The 22,226-nt window shown below is 43.6% G+C and overlaps 1 protein-coding gene across 1 annotated transcript; it reads right to left on the reverse strand.

The window, feature by feature from the left end:
- Window positions 1-16,743: 16,743 nt before the first annotated feature.
- LOC132583437 (olfactory receptor 14A16-like) lies at window positions 16,744-17,694 on the reverse strand. The gene has a single exon (XM_060255073.1). It carries the CDS (start codon window positions 17,692-17,694, stop codon window positions 16,744-16,746), a length of 951 nt encoding a protein of 316 aa, XP_060111056.1.
- Window positions 17,695-22,226: the final 4,532 nt, after the last annotated feature.

Raw genomic sequence — 22,226 nt, forward strand, 5'->3', positions numbered from 1 at the left:
CTCACTGAAGGGTGACAGATAGGCTCTGTTCAACATCCACAGGTGCCCTTTGAAGCCGGGCCGTTTGGCCTTCGAGATGGGAGAGCATCCTCCCTCCTGATAACACACCTTGGGAAAGGAGACACTTGTCTGTAAACCGTGTGAATAATCGTTTTATTATACTTTTGCTGAAGGCATAAAATGTAACCAAATGCCGGGCTCGGCATTACTGTTATCTCGTAGCTCTAGCACTGTAGTTCTCTAATAAAGATTCTATACTTTGCAACAAGTCTTGGAATCGTCTGAAGTTCGTTACAGTTCTGACAGGCGAAGCATACCCTTGTTTGTATTTGCTTGCTTGGCTGACCCTGTGGAGGATCCTGTAGGCGTGGAGCACTATTTCGCAGTTAGCAAGCAGAAAACCACAAGGACTTATGGCAACATTTCATTTCTCTTTGTATCCCACATGATTTCCTTTTCCCCTCCTTCAGGCAGCCCCCTTATATTCTCTTCTTTCCCTCTGATTCCTTCTCTCCTTTTCACTCACCACACTTCCTATCTTTTATGTGGCCCTCCTTTATTGCAAACTTGTAATAAGGCCTGTTGTGGCGAAAAATACAATATATACCAGAAAGGTGCTGTGGACGAGTGTTGTGGCAGGGGTGGGGCTGGGAGTTTTCATCCAAACATACTCACCAGGAAGACCAAGGAGCCCTCAGCCAATTGAGATATGGCTTTCTGTGGCAGTTTCCCTCCACCCTCTGTCTGCCAGTCAAGGGGGTGGCTTTCTTTCCTCTGTGAAGCAGTGCCTCAGTCCTCAGCCAGTGGATCACAACAGACCTTGATTGATGTTTTGACGAGCCAAAGGATGATGCAGCACAGTCCCAACCAATCAGGGTGCTCCAATTTGCCACCACAAAAGGGCTTTTATTATATAAAGGATTCACAGACATCTATGATGTAAATGGAGACAAATATCGCAAACTGCAAAATCTGTCCTTTAGGACCTTTCATAAATCCCATCAGAAGGCCCTCACGACATGACCCTACACTAAAGTTGCACTGTTGACCCAAAGAGAGGGATGAAAGACCTACCAACAGTGCAACTCCACATTTCCAGAGGCTCACAGCACATACATGACCATCAGCCAGCACCTCCAAGAATATGTATTTCCATTGGCTTTCTTGCAGGTTACATGATTCTTTTTCTATCTGTCTGAACACTTCAGTTTGCTCTCTGTTTCTTTCTTTTGGGGGGGGGGGGTTAATTGTTTATTTAGTCCAAAAGTAAGATACAGTTATCACAGAGCTTATCAAAACATAAAAAAGTACAAAAGAAGGAAAAGAAACATACAGATATAGCTCTTAACCTATTATTATCCTTAAGGAGGATCATCTGTGGTTTTATATCAGCCACTGGCATTATTCCACGGACAGAAAAAAAAAAAAAGAATCAGAAGAAAACGTAAGGTTACACAAGTTGTCACTGTAAATTCTAGTATATAAAACAGTGTTACAAAAATTACCATCTATCATCTTTCCTGTACGGTCTTCTACTCAGGTTTGTGCCTTTTTCCCTCATACCATCTATAAAATTTCTCCCATTTCATACTGGCCTCAGGTTTGGGGTCCCCTTTTAACATATTCGAAAGTATGTCCATTTCTGCTGCATTGAAAATTTTATCAACCACCTCATCAATTTTAGGGCAGTTCCCTTGTCGCCAATATTTGGCAAAAACTATCCTTGCAGAGGTGAGAATATACATCGTCATATGTATATCTTCCTTGGGGACTTCTTTCCTGACAAATGACAACAACATCAGTTCTGGTTTAAATTGTATATCTATTTGCAATATTGCCTTTAAAAGCTCATAGACCTTTATCCAAAAAATTTTTGTGACCTCGCAATTCCACCAAATGTGAAAAAAGGAACCTATTGCCGAACCGCATTTCCAGCACTTGGGTGAAATAGATTTATTTATTTTTGATAGTTGTAGGGGGGTAATATACCATCTATGAAAGATTTTAAAAAAAATTTCCCTGAAGTTGATTGGTTTAATATACTTATAATTCAATCTCCAGAAAGAGGCCCATTGTTCTAGATCTACGGTCCTCTGCAGGTTTTGGGACCACTATATCATTGATTCCTTTACCGACTCGTCCTCCAATTTGATTTGCATCAAGTAATTGTAAACTTTCTTAATTACTTTATCGTCCTCTTTGAATAAAATCTTGTCGAAATAAAAATTGTCTTTAGTGAAACCCTTGGGCTTATCTATATTGTATTTCGCTATTACCTGATTCCTCGTCCACCAATCCAGCTTTATCCCTCTGGATTCAAGATCTTCATTCGTTCTAAAATTATCTTTCTCATCTAGCAAATCTAAATATCTGGCCTTCCTACTGGAACTCCATAGTTGGGGTAGAATTGAGGCTTCTTCCGGAGATAACCATCTCGGGGTTTTAACATAAATCATTCTTCTTACCTTTAACCAAATCCCATAGATAGTTTTACGTATTAAATGATTCTTAAAGTAACTCTGTCCCTTAGTAACATACCATAGGTTCGCATGCCACCCTGCCTGGAGGTTAAAGCCTTCAAGAGCTAGAATTCGATTATTCTCTAACAGAATCCACTCCTTAAGCCAAAGTATAACACATGCAGAATGGTATGTTTCCCAGTCTGGAAGCCCTACACCGCCATTTTCCTTTCTATCTTTTAGTATTTTCCATTTCACTCTGGGTTTTCTTCCTTGCCAAATAAATGCTTTAATTAGTTGATCCAATTTGACAAAGAAGTGTTTCTTTATCACGAAGTTAATTGTTTGAAACAGAAACATGATTTTGGGGAGGATAGTCATCTTAACAAGTGCTACTCTGCCCATAAAAGAAAGTTTCAAATTTGCCCATTTCTTTAGCAAAGACTCAATCTCTTTTAATAATGGTACACAATTGTTGTCGTATAGATTGCTACATCTGCTTGTAATTTCTATCCCCAAGTACCTGACTTTCGATTGATTACTAAAGCCTGTTTTTATCTCCAATTCTTTAATCCTCTGTGGGGGAATATTTTTAGTGAGCATTTTAGATTTCTGCTTATTTATTCTTAATCCAGCCACAGATCCATAATCAGCCAATTCCTTTAAAATCTCATCTACAGAGTCCTTATTGTTTTGTGAGATCAGGGCCATATCATCTGCGTAGGATAATACTTTATAAGACTCACCTTTGACATTTAGTCCTAATATTTTAGCATTACCTCTTATAGAGGAATTTAGGACCTCTAGGGACAGAATAAAGAGTAACGGCGAGAGCGGGCATCCCTGTCTCGTACCCTTACATATTTTTATCTCCTCTGTCAGACCACCGTTGATGATTATCTTTGCCGTTTGGTCATTATAAAGAGCCTGTATATTCCTAATAAACCGATCTTCAAAATCCATTATTTTTAATAAACGAAACATAAACTCCCAATTGAGATTATCGAATGCTTTTTCAGCATCAATAAAAAATAAAATCAATTCTTTTTCCCTATGGACCTCATAGTATTCTAAGATGTTAGATACAAGTCTTATGTTAGTCCTCAAATGTCTCTTTGGGAGAAAACCTGCCTGATCTTCATGTATTAACGTCTTTAGGATCTTCTTTAGTCTGTTGGCCAAAATTGACGTATAGATCTTATAATCTACGTTTAAAAGCGAAATCGGCCGATAATTCCTAATCTCATCTAAATCAGTTGTAGTTTTTGGAATAAGTGCTACATTAGCGCCTTTCCAAGAGTCTGGGATCTTACATGCTCTCCAAACCTCATCTATTAGGTGTTTGAATTGTGTTATAAGAGTTTCTTTCAAAGCAATGTAATACTCCGCGGGGAGGCCGTCCGGTCCTGCCGCTTCGTGTTTCTTAAGTTTAGCCCAGGCTTCTTCTAATTCCAATATCGTAAAAGGACTACCTAAAGAATCCTTCTGATCTTCCGTTAATCTTTGCATCACCTTCTCTTTAAGATACGTGTCTTGTTTATCACCATCCATTTCGTTCCCCCTATACAACTGAGTATAAAAGTCCCAGACTATACATTTCAAATCCCCTAGGCACGTTCTTTGATTACCATTTTTATCCTTTAATGTGTTTATTATTTTTCTCTCTCGCTCTTTCCTAATTTTATAGGCCAACCATCTGCCTGGTTTATTTGCATTTTCGAAAAACTGTTGTTTGGCGTATCGAACCTTTTTCTCCATCTCTTCCAAAAATATTAAATGTACCTTATGTTGCAGCATCTTTATTTCTGATTTGATTTCTTGTAGGGTAGGTTTCTCTTTTAACTGTTTCTCTTTTAACTTTATTGTGTCTGTTAGCTCTGTTATCGTTTTATTCTCCTCCCGTCTCTTAGACGCATTAAAACTGATAGCTAGACCTTTCATAAATGCTTTGCTTGTTTCCCATAAAATTGTGTAGGATGTGTCCTTCTGCATATTTAATTGGAAGAAAACCTTCATCTCCTTTCTAGTATAGTTAATAAATTCTTTATCTTCCAAAAGTTTAAAATTCATTCTCCACCCTGGACTCCTCTTGACATCTTTCATTGCCATTATAATAGGATTATGGTCTGCTACTGTATTAGGGAGGATTTCTATTTCTTCAATTGATTTCATTAAACTTACTGACATCCACATCATGTCAATACGAGACCATGAGTTGTGTCTACCCGAAAAAAAAGTAAAATCTCTTTTATTGGGATTTAGAGTTCGCCAGGCATCTACTAAAGTAAATTCCTCTACCAACCTAAAAAAAGCCTCTGGTAGAGCATTACTTCTGGACCTTTTAGACCTGTTTTTTGAGCTTCTGGGGCTCCTATCTAGATCTGGGCATGCTACCGCATTGAAATCACCCAATAGACATATCTTATCATAATCTTGAGTTCTGATTTCTGTATGTAAGTCCTTGTAGAACTTACTCTGCTTATCGTTTGGTGCATAGATATTGACCAACAAAATTTTCAGAGATTCTTTAATAATTTCAATCCCCTGAAATCTTGCATCAGCCGACTGAAAGACCATTTTAGCCTGCAGGTTTCCTCTAACATAGGTGACTAATCCCCTTTTTTTCTTTTGTGCCTCAGAGGTTATATACGCCTTCCCTAATTTTTCATTCCGTAATAGCCATTCATCTTTCTTTTTCAGATGCGTCTCCTGTAAGCATATAATGTCTAAATTTAATTTCTTTAATTGCAAAAATATACACTTCCTTTTTTTTTGGCGAATTCAAACCATTAACGTTTAGCGAAATAGTTTTTAACCTATTCATTCTTTATGAAAAAGAGAAAAAAAAATCTGAACCCTTTAGTCACCTTGAAAGTTTTTCTTCTTTCTCTGTGCCCTAGTCTCTCTCTGAGTCCGTTCCTCCCCCTGTACTTCACCCTCCTCTCGTTCACTTAAAGAAGCCGGGTCATCCGGCTCCCCCGGACGACTTTGTCCCATTTTAACCTGTTCTTCTCTATAGTTACTTCTCTCTACTTTCCTTGACCATGTTTTGGCTTGATTTTTTAGAAAGTCTTCCGCCTTCTCATATGAATCAATCTTGTATCTTGTTCCCGTATAAGTAAACAGCAACCCCTCCGGAAACAACCATCTGTACATAATTCCCTGATTTTGTAGCGTTACCGCTAGATTCATTTAGGGTTTCCTTCTATGCCTTATTGCCCAGGGTATCTCTCTCATCACTTTAATCCTAGTTCCTTTAATCATGAGGGGTTCCTCCCTTAATTCTCTCCAGATTTTTTCTTTGGTACACCTTCGCACAAACTTTACATGGACTTCTCTCGGAAGATCATTTTTTTTCGCATACTGTGATCCCATTCTGAATATATAATCAATTTCCCTTTCTATCTCCTCTTGATCCTTCTTTATTACATTCATCAGAGCTTCTGTTACCACCTCTACTAAGTTTTCACCTTTTTCCTCAGGAATATTCACCAATCTAAGTATGTAATCCGCTTGTCCCTGTTCTAATTTAGCCATTTTGATATCATATTCTTCTTGTTTAGTTACAATTTCTCCTATCCTTTGATCAGTTAGCTTAAGCTTCCCCTCTATAGATTTTGTAATTTTCACCACTTCGGCAATATCCTTCTTAGTATCCTTACATTTGTCATCTAAGGCTTCTATTTTATTTGCAAGCCCCTCTATCTGATTGCTTAATGACAGTTGAGCCTGTTTCAAGGCCTCTAAATAAAATTGTTGCATCTCTTTAAGAGCATCTTGAGAGATTGACGCTCCTACTGATTTTGGTTGTCCAGAAAACTTGGCTTTAACCTGCTGTGACATTTTAAACAGGGCTTCCACTAATATTACAAACAGAATTTCAGCCACCACCTCCTTCTACTTCTCTCTGAAGAGATATTACAAACAGAATTTCAACCTCTCTGAGCCTAAGAAAGACTTCTACCGCCTTTTAGCTGCGATTAGCTCTTTAAGAAACTTAAAAGAAACTCTACCCCGCCGCCTTCTCCCCTCTCCTCCCCTCCTCCCCTCTTCCCCCGACTAAAGCTCCCAAGGAGACAGTATACAACCAAAAGCAGAAACACGAAGGAGATGGGAAAGGAAGGGAGAAAAGAAAGAAAGAAAAAAAAAAGGGAAGGGGGTAGCGGTCACACAGTGAAGTCTAAGTCCATTCAGAGTCTGTTCAAAGTCCTTTTATGGCTTCCAATCTCGCTGTAGCTACTATCCTCTGAGGCTCTCAAGCAAATCACAACTTATCTTCTACAATGTCTCCAAGTCGCGTCTAACCTCTCCCTTCTCTCCCGTTTTCCTTCCTCCGACTCTCCTCGTCCTCTTTTCTTTAAGTCCCCCGAAAAGTCAAAAGAAATAGCAGAAAGCCACAACGGTGCCTCCAAAATATTGCCAAGTCCAACAGTCAGTAAGACGTAGTTTAATTCAGTTGTATCTTCCTACCGCCACTCCACCGCTCACACCTCTGCACCGCACCTTCTCACTCTCTCCGCCGCTGTTTAGAGTCCACCATGGGGAATAACGCACCGGGATCTTCTTCTTTCCACGAAAACAAGCAGCTAGAAAATTTCCCTTTCAAAATAGGTCAAATAATCAATCCAGCCTTTCTCAAGGGGATATCATGGAACATCCCAACCTAGCAAATATCCACGTTGGGTCGACTTTATTTCTAAAACCGCCTTCCAGCAGCGTCCTCCTTGTTCCGGCGGTCGGAGCTAAGTCGCCATTCGGCGCCTCTCGGCTTCGGGACAGGGAAAAAGGGCGTAGTGCTTGGGGAGATAGAACCCCCTCTAGCACTTCCCTTCGCCCCCTCTGTGTACTGCCCCCAACAACTGGAGGTCTGTACGGGCACACAAGCCCCCCTTGAAGCCTCTGTTCAGCGCGTCTCAGCGGAGCTCACCGAAAACGCTGCCGCCTCGCCCCGCCACAAACCGGAAGAACAGTTTGCTCTCTGTTTCTCTACATTTTTACTCCCAACTAAATTTGAAGGATTCATTTTTCATTAATACAGCAACAGCAAGCCTTTATTGGCATAAAACAGATTTAGCAGTAAAAATAGCAATATAAATAATATAAAATCCTAGATAATAGAGTATGCAGAGAAGCTAATATACATAAAATAAGTAAAATATATATCCTTTCAAGTTTAGCAAAATTAAATAATTAAAACAAATAAAATATGGTCATTCCAGAACCATTCTCTGTCGGATTTCCATGGCCTGTTGAAGAAATCTAGCAACCATTAAAGTTACCTCAGAGCAACTGTCATTTAAAAGTTTGTGGACTTTCATTAAAACTGCTTTCATTAATATGATATTTGTGGAAATAAATGCTATGTTTTAATTTCTTTAACATTATTTTAAAGGATCCAATGGATGAAGTTTACAAGTGCTAGAAAGCTTTTGCTCTGGAGCATGCTTCCTCTTTTGCTAGCACTTCCATTTGTACAAGATCAGTGGTGTTTAATGAGCCTTTGGACAAGCAGAAGTGCTGGTGAAAGATATATCATCATCATCATCATCATCATCATCATCATCATCATCAATTTGATTTACTGAATCACCCCCTCCCAGCCTAAGCCAGGCTCTGGACAATGTACAACAAATAAAAAACAAGGCTGTCTGATGCTCAAGTATTTCATCCCTAGAGTCTTCCCAAACAAAATCTATAAAACAGTGATGAGGGATCATCTATATATCTAATTTTCAGTAGTGCCTTCTAGCTGCAGATACTTATTTCTGCAAACAGAAGGCACAGTCTCCCTGAACCAGTGGAGAGCCAGTTTGGTGTAGTGGTTAAGTGTGCGGACTCTTATCTGGGAGAACCGGGTTTGATTCCCCACTCCTCCACTTGCACCTGCTGGAATGGCCTTGGGTCAGCCAGAGCTCTGGCAGAAGTTGTCCTTAAAAGGGCAGCTGCTGTGAGAGCCCTCTCCAGCCCCACCCACCTCACAGGGTGTATGTTGTGGGGGAGGAAGGTAAAGGAGATTGTGAGCCGCTCTGAGACTCTTCGGAGTGGAGGGCGGGATATAAATCCAATATCTTCTTCTTCTTGAACAGGTTTGTCTACAGACTCAGAGGACACCATGGGTCTGTAGAAAAACCCAAAAAGTTTAAAAAAAAAAAAAACTTGGGGAGGGTTGCAGAAAAGGGCAACTAGAATGATTAAAGGTTTGGAACACTGTCCCTATGAAGAAAGGTTAAAACGCTTGGGGCTCTTTAGCTTGGAGAAACGTCGACTGTGGGGTGACATGATAGAGGTTTACAAGATTATGCATGGGATGGAGAAGGTAGAGAAAGAAGTACTTTTCTCCATTTCTCACAATACAAGAACTCGTGGGCATTCAATGAAATTGCTGAGGAGTCAGGTTAAAATGATAAAAGGAAGTACTTCTTCACCCAAAGGGTGATTAACATGTGGAATTCACTGCCACAGGAGGTGGTGGCAGCTACAAGCATAGCCAGCTTTAAGAGGGGATTGGATAAAAATATGGAGCAGAGGTCCATCAGTGGTTATTAACCACAGTATATATATATATGTGTGTGTGTATGTATATGTGTATACGCACACACTCACATATATTGGCCACTGTGTGACACAGTGTTGGACTGGATGGGCCATTGCCCTGATCCAACATGGCTTCCCTTATGTTCTTATGAGGTTTGAATCCCCCACATACACTACCTTTTGATATCTTATGAAATAGCCATTGCAGGAATCTACTCCAAGCCCCATCACATCAAGAGTGAGAGATTTTAAGACAATCCTGCCTCCTCTAGTTAGAAGTTTACCCAACCATCCAAGTAATACAATCAGCCACCTATGCAATATCTTTCTTTTAGGCATATGTTTTGTGGACATCCTGTTACATTCATTTCACTTCTGTAAAAGGTAAGAAGTTCTTGGGGCTAGCATTAATCCAAGTTAGTTCCCTTGGAGGGAAAGAATATGTCTTTGCATCATTTGCCCTGTTTACAAACATATATGCACATGACAGGTGGGGGCAAAGAGGCATTCCTACAGGGCAATTGATCTGCTATCCCACTTTAAATCTTCAAAGTGAGAGAAAGCACCGTCTTGCACCCCTAGGCCTGCAAGGGCTCCTGCTTCTCTTTGTCTCCAATGTTGTATCTTCTTTGCACAGACCTATGAGCACCTGTTTGTCAGGCAATGTTCAATTGAAGTCAGCCGGACATACAATGGGGAGAGCACACGATCGACTTCCTCGACAGGCGATGCACTTCCCACCTGTGGCGGGAGCTATGGGGGCCACGGCCACCCCCCAAGAATGAGAAACTGTGTGTGACCATAGAGGAAATAAAATCAATCCCCAGAGTATCGGGACTTGAAGGGGGTGTTCAGCGAGACGGAAGCCGATGAGCTGCTGCCGCACCGGAGCACAGACTGCGCCATAGAGCTCATCCCCAGCCAGTCTTTGCCCAAAGCAAAACTCTATTCGATGGGGTGGGCAGAAAAAGTGGAGCTAAGGAAATTCCTAGATAAGAACCTGTGCGGGGGCTTCATTCGCCCAGCCATGGCCCCGCACGCTGCCGCAGTCCTGTTCCGTAAAAAGAAGGACGGGAGCCTGAGACTTTGCACTGACTTTCGCGGGATCAATGGGATTTCCATGTCAAACGCTTACCCCATCCCCCTGATCAAAGACTTGCTAAGTGCAGTGTCAGAAGGGTCAATCTTTACCAAACTCGACCTGCGCGACGCTTACTTCCGAGTTAGGATTAAGGAGGGGGATGAGTGGAAAACAGTGTTCAACACACCGATGGGGCAATTTGAATACCTGATGATGCCGTTCAGGCTCCAGAGGGCTTCGGGAGTTTTCATGAATTTAATCAATGATGTGCTGAGAAAATACCTGTATCGGGGGGTTGTGGTGTACCTGGATGACATCATTATTTATTCCAAAGACCTCCCCTCCCACATAAAGCTAGTGCGAGAGGTCCTAACCATGTTATATCAGAACAAGCTATATGCCAAACTGTCCAAGTGCGAGTTTCACAAAGAGGAACTAGACTACTTTGGCTTCCGGGTGTCGGGCAAGGGGCTAGCAATGGATCCTGCGAAAATACAAGCCGTGCTAGACTGGGAACCCCCGAGGACACGTAGACAGCTCCAATCCTTCCTCGGATTCACAAATTTCTACAGGTTGTTCATCCAGGGGTTCGCTAAGGTGGCCTTGCCATTAACTGACCTCCTCCAGACCAAGGGGAGGGGGCCCGGGGCGAAAAAACCAGGGGCCAAATTGAAGTGGATTAAGCCGTGCCAGGAGGCATTGGACACATTAAAACGCCTATTCACCAGTGAGCCGGTGCTAGTGCACCCCAACGAGCTCAAACCCTTCGTGGTCCAATGCGATGCCTCTGACACGGCCGTAGGAGCAATATTAATGCAGAAGGATGAGGGGGGCCAGCTAAGACCTTGCGCCTACATCTCCCACAAATTCTGGAACGAGCAAAGAAATTGGTCAGTGTGGGACAAGGAAGCCTATGCAGTGACGTCCGCCCTGAAGACGTGGCGGTCGTGGCTAGAGGGAGCCCGGGTCCCGTTTGAAATTTGGACTGATCACAAAAACTTGGAGGCCCTTACAGGGCACTGAAAACTGACAGGGAAGCAAATTCGGTGGGTGGGATTTTTTGCCAAATTCGATTTTACCCTACGCCCATCCCGGGCTCAAAAAACTTTTTGGCTGACACTCTCTCCAGGTTGCCCCAGCACGAGAGCGAGCGGGAGGAGGTTATAGACTCTCTGATACCACCCGAGGCAGTGGCCAGGGCAGTGCAGACCAGATCAAAGATGGCCGCCCAGAAAAAAGACCCTTGGGGGGGAAACAAGTTGATAATCAAGGCGGAAGCCGAGGGAAAAGACCGGCCGGCCAGATTAATAAAGGGGGAAGGAGGGTTCTGGTACCACGAGGGGAAACTGTATGTCCCAAAATCCTTAAGGGTGGAGGTGATACAGCATTGCCACACCAACAAATTAGCCGGGCACTTTGGATACGTAAAAACCCTCCACCTAGTGCAGGGTGGCTGCAAATGAAAAAAGACATTTCAGAATTCATACAAACGTGCTCCACTTGCCTCATGGCAAAAAAGAAGGCGGGGAAAGGTGCCGGGACTCCTACAGCCCCTCCCCACTGCAGAGCGGCCCTGGTCGGTAGTGTCAATGAACTTTATTGTAGAACTGCCTCCATCTAGGGGCCGGACTGTGATACTAGTAGTGGTGGACACTTTCTCGAAGCTAGCCCATTTCATTCCTTTCCGAAAGCTCCCCACAGCAAAGGAATTAGCATCTCTTCTTTTTACACATGGTCCGGGTTCACTCATTCCCCAATAAGGTCATTAGCGACCGCGGGCCGCAGTTCGTTGCCAACTTCTGGCGGGAGTTTTGCAAACTCACCGGGATGGAACAGGGACTAAGCTCCGCCTACCACCCGCTGACGGACGGTCAAAGTGAGCGGGTTAATGGGCTTCTAGAGCAATACTTGCGGTGCTACATAAACTTTCAACAGTCTAATTGGGTGGAGCTTCTGCCCTTCACAGAATACGGATATAATAATAGCCTCCACAGCTCTACCAAGGTGTCCCTCTTCCAAGCTGTGCATGGCTACAAAGGAAAGCCCTTCCCCTCTCTACCCGGGGGCGGGGACCAACCCATTTCCACGGACTGCCAACAATGGTGGGGGGAGTTAGAAAAATCCTGGAAAATCATCCAAGAGAATTTAGAGGAAGCGAAAAAGGACTACAAAGCCCAATTCGACAAAAAGCACAGCCCGGGGTGGGATTTCAAAGAGGGAGAGACTGTATTCCTATCCACAAAAAACCTCCCACTGCCCCAGACTTCCCGAAAGCTGGCCTATCGCTTCCTAGGCCCCTTCAAGATAAAAAGAGTGATCAACAAACTGACTGTAGAACTGGACTTGCTCAAACTGTTCAGTAAAATACACCCTGTTTTCCATTGCAGTCTTATCCGTCGAGATCCAGGTGGTTCGAGATGGCATCCTCGGAGCCCCGAGCTGGAACCTATTCTGGTGAAGGGCCAGAAACATCACGAAGTGAAGGAGATCCTTGACTCTAAAATGCACAGGGGGTTTTACACTACTTAGTCCACTGGCGCTACTTTCAGCCCAGCTGCGACGAGTGGGTAAAATCCTCTGATCTCAATGCTCCTCAATTACTCAAGCAATTTTACCTACTGCACCCAGAAAAGCCCCGAGCAAGAGCTTAGGCGGGGCAGTATATCAGGCAATGTTCAATTGAAGTCAGTTATGTTTTAATTGTAATTAATCCATGCTTACTAACCTCCATGCCTAATAGAATGCTAACCTACTAATACTTGTTCCCTGCAAAAGAAGGAGGGGTGGGAAAGGAGGTTGCCAGAACTCCGAAGAGAAGCTCAGCCTTTGAAGTGCAGAATACCAGGCTAGCCACCCTGGCGCCTCCCGAGCAAGAGCAAGGACACCACCTAGAGGGAGGATGTAACTAGCCCTAGCGAAAGATAAGCGGCGTGTGAAAGTAGCAATTGCGGGGACGACTGTAGATTTATTATGATAAGTGATTTAAAGCTCCAGTCTTTGAAGTATATTCATAAATACCAATGGCTCAGTCTACCCGTTATCAGTTTCAATAGTTCTATGTAGAGAGTAACATTGTTGTAATCAATAAATGAAACTTAGTTTCTTAACCAAGTCGCCTTTGATCATTTTTGGGACTTCAATGAACCCTTTGCTGACACTGTTCAGGGAGGTGCCACAAAATCTCGGGTGTTTACACTAGATGGCATTCAAAACACACTGTATCAAAATGGATAGTGCTTTCAAAAGGATGGAATTTGGAGCACATTTGATTTTCATGGGAGGGGAAACTTAAAACATCAGTACTTAATACTGAGATAGCACATTTCAAGAATTTATAGCTCTCCTGTGTATTGTCTCAACAAGCCTTCAACCAAAGGCTGTTATTATTTATTAGGGATGGGCACAGACCCGAATCCGAATTAAATCTGACCCAGACTTTACCTTGTTCGAGGTTCGAACAGCTCAGTTCGAAGTCACATGTTCGGAAAGGAAGTCTCCGAACTTTCTGCCCGGTTCGGAACTTCTTGTGCACTCTTGGCAAAGAAACTCCACCCATGGAGTTTTGTGCTCAAAAGTGGGCATGAGTGAGATACTTCCAGCCATTGAGGGACCAATATGACAGTCTGAAGCTGACAGGCAATTCTAATTTCCAATGACAGGCATTGATCTGACTTCCTCAGGATGGGGGGGAGGAATGTATATAATCACTGGAGGCGCATTCCTGTCCTCTGTTTGCATCTGGTTTTTGCGAGTCTAGTTCTTCTTGCGTGTGAAAGAATATCTTTTGGTGGACTGTGGAGGGAGGAATTACTGGGGTGGGTGGAGAAACCTGTTGAATCTCCAGGCCTCTATACAGACTGCCAAAGTAAAAGCATCACCTTTCTCTTTTTTCTCCTTTCCTTGCATTCAGAGCTACATTCCCCACCGCACCCCTGTCTTTTTCTTTGCTGTGAGGAGTGGGAAACATGGATATTTTTTTTTAATTTAAAACATGTTTTTTTATTTGATTTGGGAGTGGACTATTCACTTTTGTGGGTTCTGAAAACTGTCCTTTTCTCTGCATGCTGGTTGTGGAGTCCCCTTTCTGCTCCTCCAAAAAGCACCCAGTTTCTTCCTGTATAGCTTGAGGCTTTGCCGGGGGTGGTGGTGGTAATCCTCTCCCACTGAGGCACCCAAACTACCTACAGATTTCTGGAGGACTTGGCTAACTGCCATCTTCCCTGGCTGTGGGGTCCCCTTTCTGCTCCTCCAAAAAGCACTTTGTTTCTTCCTGTGTTGCTTGAGTCTCTGCCTGGGGGGGTTTCACTGTCCTCTCCCACTCAGGCACCCAAACTACCTACAGATTTTTGGGGGGCTTTTCTTACTGCCCTCTTCCCCTGCTGTGGGGTACCCTTGTTGCTCCTCCAAAAAAGCATACTTTCTCCTCTGCCACATATTCTTACACATTCCCTCAGCTAGTCCACCTGTGCCCCCTTCCACAGCTGTGCAGTGAGTCCCAGTTGCCAGGCTTGGTTGTCCCTGTCACCTTCCCAGGGATGATGAAAGGCTTGGCCCCAATCAGTCACTATGTCACTAGGGCTGGGTGGCTAGTTCCAGGAAGACACAGCCACCTGCAGCCATGTGGGTGGCCCCTGGGGAAGTACTCTGGGAGTCTGATGCCTGTAGCTTAACCAGGTCCACATCGCAGTGTCTCAAACTGACACTGGACAACTCCCACAAAAACAGTTTCCTGGAGGCACCTTGTTTGGTGGTCTGCTACTTGGATCCCCCCAAATCTGACATGCATGTAACATGTAGACCATGAGGAGGATCACCATAGGGAGGAATTGTGTGTGTTGAAGGCTTCTAGCTCACCCAGGTCAGTTTTTGTCACTTCTGAACCAGCAGAGGTGGCATCCCATTGAAAAAACATTGCAGTGAATGACATTTTTTAGGGATCTGTAACTCAGCCCCCCCCACCCAAGTCCAATGTGGACCAAACTTGATAGGTATATTGAGGAGAGTGAACTGGAGACAACCTGCCGTTTTGGAGTTTTGAAGCCCTGTGGGGGGCTTTTTAAAAACCGGACCAGTTTGTGAACTGGTTCGTGAACCAGGCTGTGGTTCAGTTTGGAAACTGGTCTGAAAACGGTCCGGTTCTGTTCATGAATCGAAGCAGCATTTTCTGGTCTGTGCCCATCCCTATTATTTATTCCACATTGCAGTTGAAATTGTGCCTGGTTTTTATGCCCACTGTGTGACACAGAGTGTTGGACTGGATGGACCATTGGTGTGATCCAACATGGCTTCTCTTATGTTCTTATGAGAGATAGAGAGTTGCCTCAGAATTAGCGGCTGAAACATGATTTGCACCAAGGACTCCTCCATCTCACTGTTGGCACTCTGTTCTGAGAATCTGCTATGTGCATGTGTGTGTATGTGGAGTCTGTTTTTCACAAGACCAACCCAATCAAATGACTGAGAAACATTTACAACTAATGTGGTATTCAAATAAATACTTTAATTAAAAGCAGCAATAACAAATATTACATACAAAAGAAGAATACAAAAATAAAAAGAACTATGGCATTTAGAATTAACACATACAGAAGCACACAAAACCAACAAGGAAACAAAATGATAAGATAAATGCTATGTATTGAGTGAGTCTCATCACAAGAACTATAAACATTTAATAACTACAAATCTTACACTGCAACTCCAAAAAATGCAATTACAACTTAAAACAAACCACAACACATTATGCAACATTTTATTTAGGGCCCCACTTGTCTATATATCTAATTCTCAGCAGTCCCCTCTGCCTGTGGATACTTATTTCCACAAAAAAAGGGCAAATTCTCCTCCAACAGGTTTTTTTACAGACTTGGGATTCCAAAGGTCTGCAAACAAATGCAAAAAAGTTAAAAAAAACTTTGAAAGGGGGGGGGGGGTTAAATTCCCCTCAAATAAAAGGTGTTGTCTGTACATGTGCAGAAAATGCAACTTCCCATTGAGGACCTGGCTGCTGCTACTTCTGTGGATCTGATCCAGGTTCAGCTGCAGGGATGGAGAATGTTTGGTGCCACTGTAGGCCTGGCTGCAGCAGCAGGGAATACCAGGAGCTGCTCTGGGCATGGTGTGGTAGAGGGCAATGCTGGCAGAGGCTCCAAGTCCAGCTGCAGCAGTGTGGAACACCAGCAGAGACTCCAGGTCCACCTGCAACAGTGGAAAATGTTGGGAAATACTCCTGGCCATAGCAGACATCAAAAACTCCTCTGACTTGATCCCCACTGGGAGCTGCTCCAGATTTAGAGCTGCTCCCAGGCGCTGCCATTGCTACCAGATAGGGGGAAAGAGAGGGGGGGGGGGAGAACCAGAGATTGGCTTAGGAGGAGAGAGAGAAAGGAAAAGATAAGGGGAAGAAAGGTAGATTGGCTTGGAGGGAAGGAGGGAGAGAGAGAGAAATAAGGAGGGATTAATTTGTTGGAGAACTGGAAAGACAAAGAAGCAGAGATTGGCTTGGGGAGAGAAGAAAGGGAAAGATGGGAGAAAGGGAAAGAAGTAAAGGTGAGGGGATGCTTCTCTTTTATTTACAGCTAATCAGATATTGTTGGTTAACATCTCTCAGAGCAGAGAAGGGAATTTTTGCCTGTCTTCTTTTCAGCACTCTCTTTTCTTCTTAAGAAATCATGCAATTAGTTTCTTAATTTGAAGGGGAATTTTCCACATACCCTTCTGGATATCCTTGTTCCTGAGGCTATAAATGATTGGATTCAGGAGTGGTGGTAAAACAGTATACACAACAGCAGAAATCAAATCCAGAGTTGGAGAGGAAAGTGCTTTGGGTCTCATGTAGGAAAAAACAGCTGTGATGATGAATAAAGAAAAGACAGCCAAGTGGGGAGTGCAAGTGGAGAAAGCCTTGTGTCTGCCTTGAACAGATGGAATCTTCAGTACCGTAGAGAAGATGTAACCATAGGAAACAAAGATGAATACAAACATAAAAGAGTCCATAATAAGTCCAAGAATAAGAATTCGTTCATTAACTTTTGTATCAGTGCAAGAGATCTTTTGTAGCTGAGGGATGTCGCAGAAAAATTGCTCAATAACATTCAACCCACAGAAGCTTAACCTAAACGTGACAGCAGTTTCTAACACTGCATGCATCGCACTGCTTATCCAAGTGGCAGCTGCCATCTGTGCACAGGCATCCCAATTCATGATTAATCTGTACTGTAGAGGATGGCAGATGGCTACATAGCGGTCATACGCCATAACAGTGAGGATAGCAAGCTCAGCAGTGACAAACATGACAACAAAGAAGATCTGTGAGACACATCCAGAGAAAGAAATATGTTTGTTGTTTGTCAAGGAAATGGCCATTGATTTGGGGACAGTGGTAGAGATGACGCAGGTATCAATCAGTGATAAGTTCACCAAGAAGAAGTACATGGGGGTGTGGAGGTGATGGTTCAGGGCTACAGCTATGACAATGAGAGAGTTCCCGATGACAGCTAAGAAATAAGTGGAGAGAAAAATCACAAAATGCAAAATCTGCATGTCACGGTCATCAGAAAATGTCATCAGAAGAAACACTTCCACACTAGATTGATTGGCTAATTGATTCTTTACAGCCATTCTGTGGGAGAAAGGAAGTTATTAATCAGATACACCCGCTTTTGGTGAATAATTATTGCATCCATATCATGCATCAAAGTTATCATGCATAGTAGTCCCCCCCTCTCTCCCTCCCTTCCTCTCAGCAGCATCACCACCACCACCGTCATCATTGTCATCATCATCATCATCAATCATTATCATCAGTTTTGAAATATATCTTCTATTAATTTTAAGTTTATCTTCCATGCTTGCTCAAGAAGAATATCCAAAATATAGAGTCTGAAGTGTAATGCTTAGTTCTGGCTATATTCACTACATGGAAGTTTGAACTTTGGGGAAAAGGTATGATGTCTATTTTTTAAAATATTTTGAACCTTGCCCTCTCTGTCTTAACACCTCCCTCCTTGCACCATTTTGTCCCTGTAAACATCCTTATTTGTTTGTTCAAGAAAAGAATACACATCTACATCAGAGTGTTCAGAATCTAGTAAATACAATTATTATGACAAAACCAGAAAGCCCCTCCTTACAATTTAAATATCCTTATTTAATATCCTGAGTAAATTTTTCAGCAGTAATGTAACAATGGATATAGTGAGTTCCATGGGTTCTGTTCCATGTATGGAAGTTCCTTCATCTGTCACTTCCTTCCAAGAGAAGAGGTATGCTACCCATCCAGAGGGCTTACTGTATGGGAGAGAAGCCCCACTATTGGTGGGACAGAATTTATGGAGCCAATCTCAAGTTTATAAATACACACCATTGTAGATGATGGAAAAAAGACAAGGACCAGAAATTTTCCAATTGAATTAATTAAAATCTTATCTCAAATTTACCAAACAGCATGAAATATTACACTGAAAATCCGCATTTTTATCTAACACCATCCACAATTTTTGTGTGCAACAAAGAAACCCACCAGCTCAGAATACTGCATGGCTAAATGACCCAAGAAAATTCGTTAGCAAAAGCCATTAATATATAAACATGTGAATAAAACAAAGAGTTGCTATTCTTTATATCTCCATTTGTACTATTCTTTCAAGAAGAGTTGAAAAATGTGACAGCTAAATCTTGTCTTAGTTTCCTTTGCGCCTTTGTCCTTACATTCCTTTCAAAACTGAAATCCATAGATTCTGAAGAGACTGCCAAATTAGTTAATGAAATATAACAAGAACAAACTCACCCCTTCTATAGTTTCTCTCATTTCATCAGCATGTCTTTGTGTCTTGAGTTTGGTCTTTATTGGGAGATGCCTGTGTTGTGAAGAACAGAATAAGTCATCACTGTTTTCTTCAGGGAGTTGGATCAGGGAATTTTACCACCAAAAGCATCATGGTAATCTTCAATGACACAATCACAAACCACCTCTGAAATATCTCTTGCCTTAAAAAAAAAAAAAGCAAGACTAGCTCACCACCTAGTGGTGCATAACACTAAAAGAGCTTCAACTTCAGGCTGCCAGACAATCTTTGACTCTCCTGGGTATGCTACACACACTGTCATATGAGCCTGCCTTTGGCAGAGAGGGTGGGATAATAAATCAATCAATAAATAAATCCTCTTTCCCTTCTCCTGGCTGTCAAGAGTGCCTCTTGACATTTTAGCCAGACTATTACTTTGGCTTTCTGCTTAACCAGCTTCTATCTCTGTGTAATTGTCCAGGGCTTTTTTAGTATAAAAAGTACAGCAGGAACTTATTTGCATATTAGGCCACACCCTGGATGTCACCACTGTTTTGCACAGGGTTTTTTTGTAGGAGAAAAAAAACATCAGGAGCTCATTTGCCTATTAGGCCACACACCCCGACACCAAACCAGGCAGAACTGCATTCCTGTGCATTCCTGTTCAAAAAAAGCCCTGTAATTAATGAAGCATTCTTTCAGCCTGATCTCAGTCTGATTATTAGTGCACCTGCGAGGGACCTGGGAACAGACTATTGGGGAGAGAGACAGCTTGCTTCGTGCCTTGGGTTTGAATGTATAATGGTTTAAGCACTTGGTATAAGTAAGGTCAAATTGCCCGCCAAAGTGAGTTTTCACAAGAACCATCTTGCTTCAGATGGTTCAGCTTGTCAGCACTTCATTAAAGTCTATTCTCTGAATGGCCTGGTGTTGACCACTGAACTGCTGGGGACTTGACATTATGAAAATTCCCTCACCACCAACAATGATGTTGGATGAGGAGAAAGCCAAAAGCAAGGAAGCCCAAACAGAGCCGGCCGAGCTAGAGGACTCCCTGAAAGATGCCCCGAAGCTGGTGCCCCGATATGTCGCCATGTGCTGGGATGGCAAAGGTCAAGAGGGTTTGGAGACTGGGATGAATGGGTCACTGCCACTGCTACCCGATGCCCTCAGTCATCAGGCCTGCATGGCAAGTACCAATCCTGGGGGGTTGGACAAGGAAGATGAAAGTATGATGGGTGCAGCGGCAAGTCAAGCAGGATAAGCCATGTCGTTTAGACTCTGAGAAGAACTGAGGGCTCAAAATCAGCAGCTCCACGAAGAGATGCTAAACATGGGGGACTTTTTTCCTACACGAAGTGAGAACTCTCGCCCATCAGCTACAGGGAATAGCTGCTCAGGTCCTGTACAACCAGCACCCCCCGTCGCCCCACCAGATGGAGTGGTGCGGGAACCGGCACCAGGGCAGGAGCAGGCACAGTACTGGTCCAACTGGCAGCATCAGCACCAGAACTGGAACCTAGATGCATACCTCATAGACCCAAAGTGCGGGAGGCCCAGTTTGATGGTGACCCCACCAAGCTCGGATTCTTCCTAGTTCAAATAAGGGGCCACCTCTGAGTCTGGGATGACAACTTCCCCATGGAGGATGTTAAAGTGATTTATATCGGCTCATGCCTGGAAGGTGCAGCAGCAGCCTGGTATGTGACCCTTTACAAGACCCAGGCCCCAGAACTCCCATCAGCCAGAGGCCTCTTGCGTTCCCTGAGGGTGCAGTTTGAAGACCCACTCCAGGAGATGTAGGCTATCACCATACCACAAGAACTCAAGCAGGGGGGAAATTGTTACGAGAGTATACCGCCGAGTTCTGCATGCAAGTCAGCAAAGTGCACGGCTGGGATGAACAAATGAAGATCAAACAGTACAGAAGGGGACTCAGCTCCATCTTGTTTGCCCAAGCAGTGACAACTGAGAATCCCCCAACCTTGGTTGGGTGGATCGAGCTAGCCTGTGAAATCGAGAACCGGCAATGCAAGTTAATTCTGCACCAATGGCAACAGGATGCTGGGACATCTAAAGGGCCAAAAGGAATGGGGAGTGGGCTCCCAAGAAGCCTACGATCTCTCCAAGGGAGAGGGAGAATCAAATCAAGAACCAACTCTGCTTCAATTGTGGAGGGGAAAACCATGTTGTGAGTGAATGCCCAAGCACCCCAGGAGCAGAACCCCCTCAGCCCCAAAGAAGGGAGAGGTGAAGAAAAGGACATCCATGCCAAAGACTGAGAAGGGGAGTGCAGCCCTACTTCAATTCCTGGCCAACTGAGGGGACACCTCAGGGGAGGAGAGAAATGAGGAACAACTCCCATGTGGAACTAGTGTGGGAAATACTAAAGACTCTATATCAGGGGTGGCCAACAGTAGCTCTCCAGATGTTTTTTGCCTACAACTCCCATCAGCCCCAGCAAGCAGCTGGAACTGATGGGAGTTGTAGGCAAAAAACATCTGGAGAGCTACCGTTGGCCACCCCTGCTCTATATGACCACAAGCTGTTTTTTTACCAATCACCCTAGTAAACCCACTGGGTAGGAGGTTTATCGAGGTGAGGGTCTTATTGGACTCTGGGTGTTCCCAATATTTGCTTTCCCCGGGCCTAGTGGATGCCCTTGGGTTGAGCCAGAGGGAACTACTCACCCTCTACTCTTTGAGTAAATGGATGGGGAGCCCATGAAGGGGGACCCTTGCATGTAAGAAACCGTTCCCCGTGCAGTAGGTGTGCGGGTGCACTGGGAAGAGTGACCATTTGTGATCGCCCCCTCAGCCTGTTTCCAAGTAGTCCTAGGGATTCAATAGCTGGCAGATTACAGCCCAATAATTCAATAGAGCAGCCACACCGTTTACTTGAGAGAAGTGTGACAATCATGTGTGGGGAGTGGGGGAGTGGGGCCCCAAACCTCCTCCCCAAATGGAAAGAGTGTGTTTAATGATGTAGGAGGTAGTATTCATCCCCACAGTGTATAGGGATTTGAAAAAGGTGTTTGAAGCCACTGAGACAAACAAACTTCTCCCTCATCAGACTACAGACTGTGCTATTGAATTAATTGAGGGGGACACTACCCAAGGCTAAATTATACTTGATGAGTCATCAAGAATTGGAGGAGCTTAAAAAGTTCATAGACACCATTTGCAGAGGGGCTTCATATGGCCAGCCCAATCCCCTCACATAGCTCCAGTGTTATCCCACAAGACAAAGGATGGGAGCTTTAGACTGTGTACAGATTACCAGGGGATTAATACAATCTTGATGTATAATGCTTACCCCCTCCTCCTTATCATAGACCTCTTTAGTGAGGTGTCCAGGATAAAATCT

The sequence above is a fragment of the Heteronotia binoei genome, chromosome 15, assembly GCF_032191835.1.
Source record: "Heteronotia binoei isolate CCM8104 ecotype False Entrance Well chromosome 15, APGP_CSIRO_Hbin_v1, whole genome shotgun sequence".
In the NCBI taxonomy this organism is placed as follows: Eukaryota; Metazoa; Chordata; class Lepidosauria; order Squamata; family Gekkonidae; genus Heteronotia; species Heteronotia binoei.

Bases quoted from the DNA above. Each gene is read 5' to 3' on its own strand.
- LOC132583437 (XM_060255073.1), bottom strand. From the start codon at position 17,694: ATGGCTGTAAAGAATCAATTAGCCAATCAATCTAGTGTGGAAGTGTTT.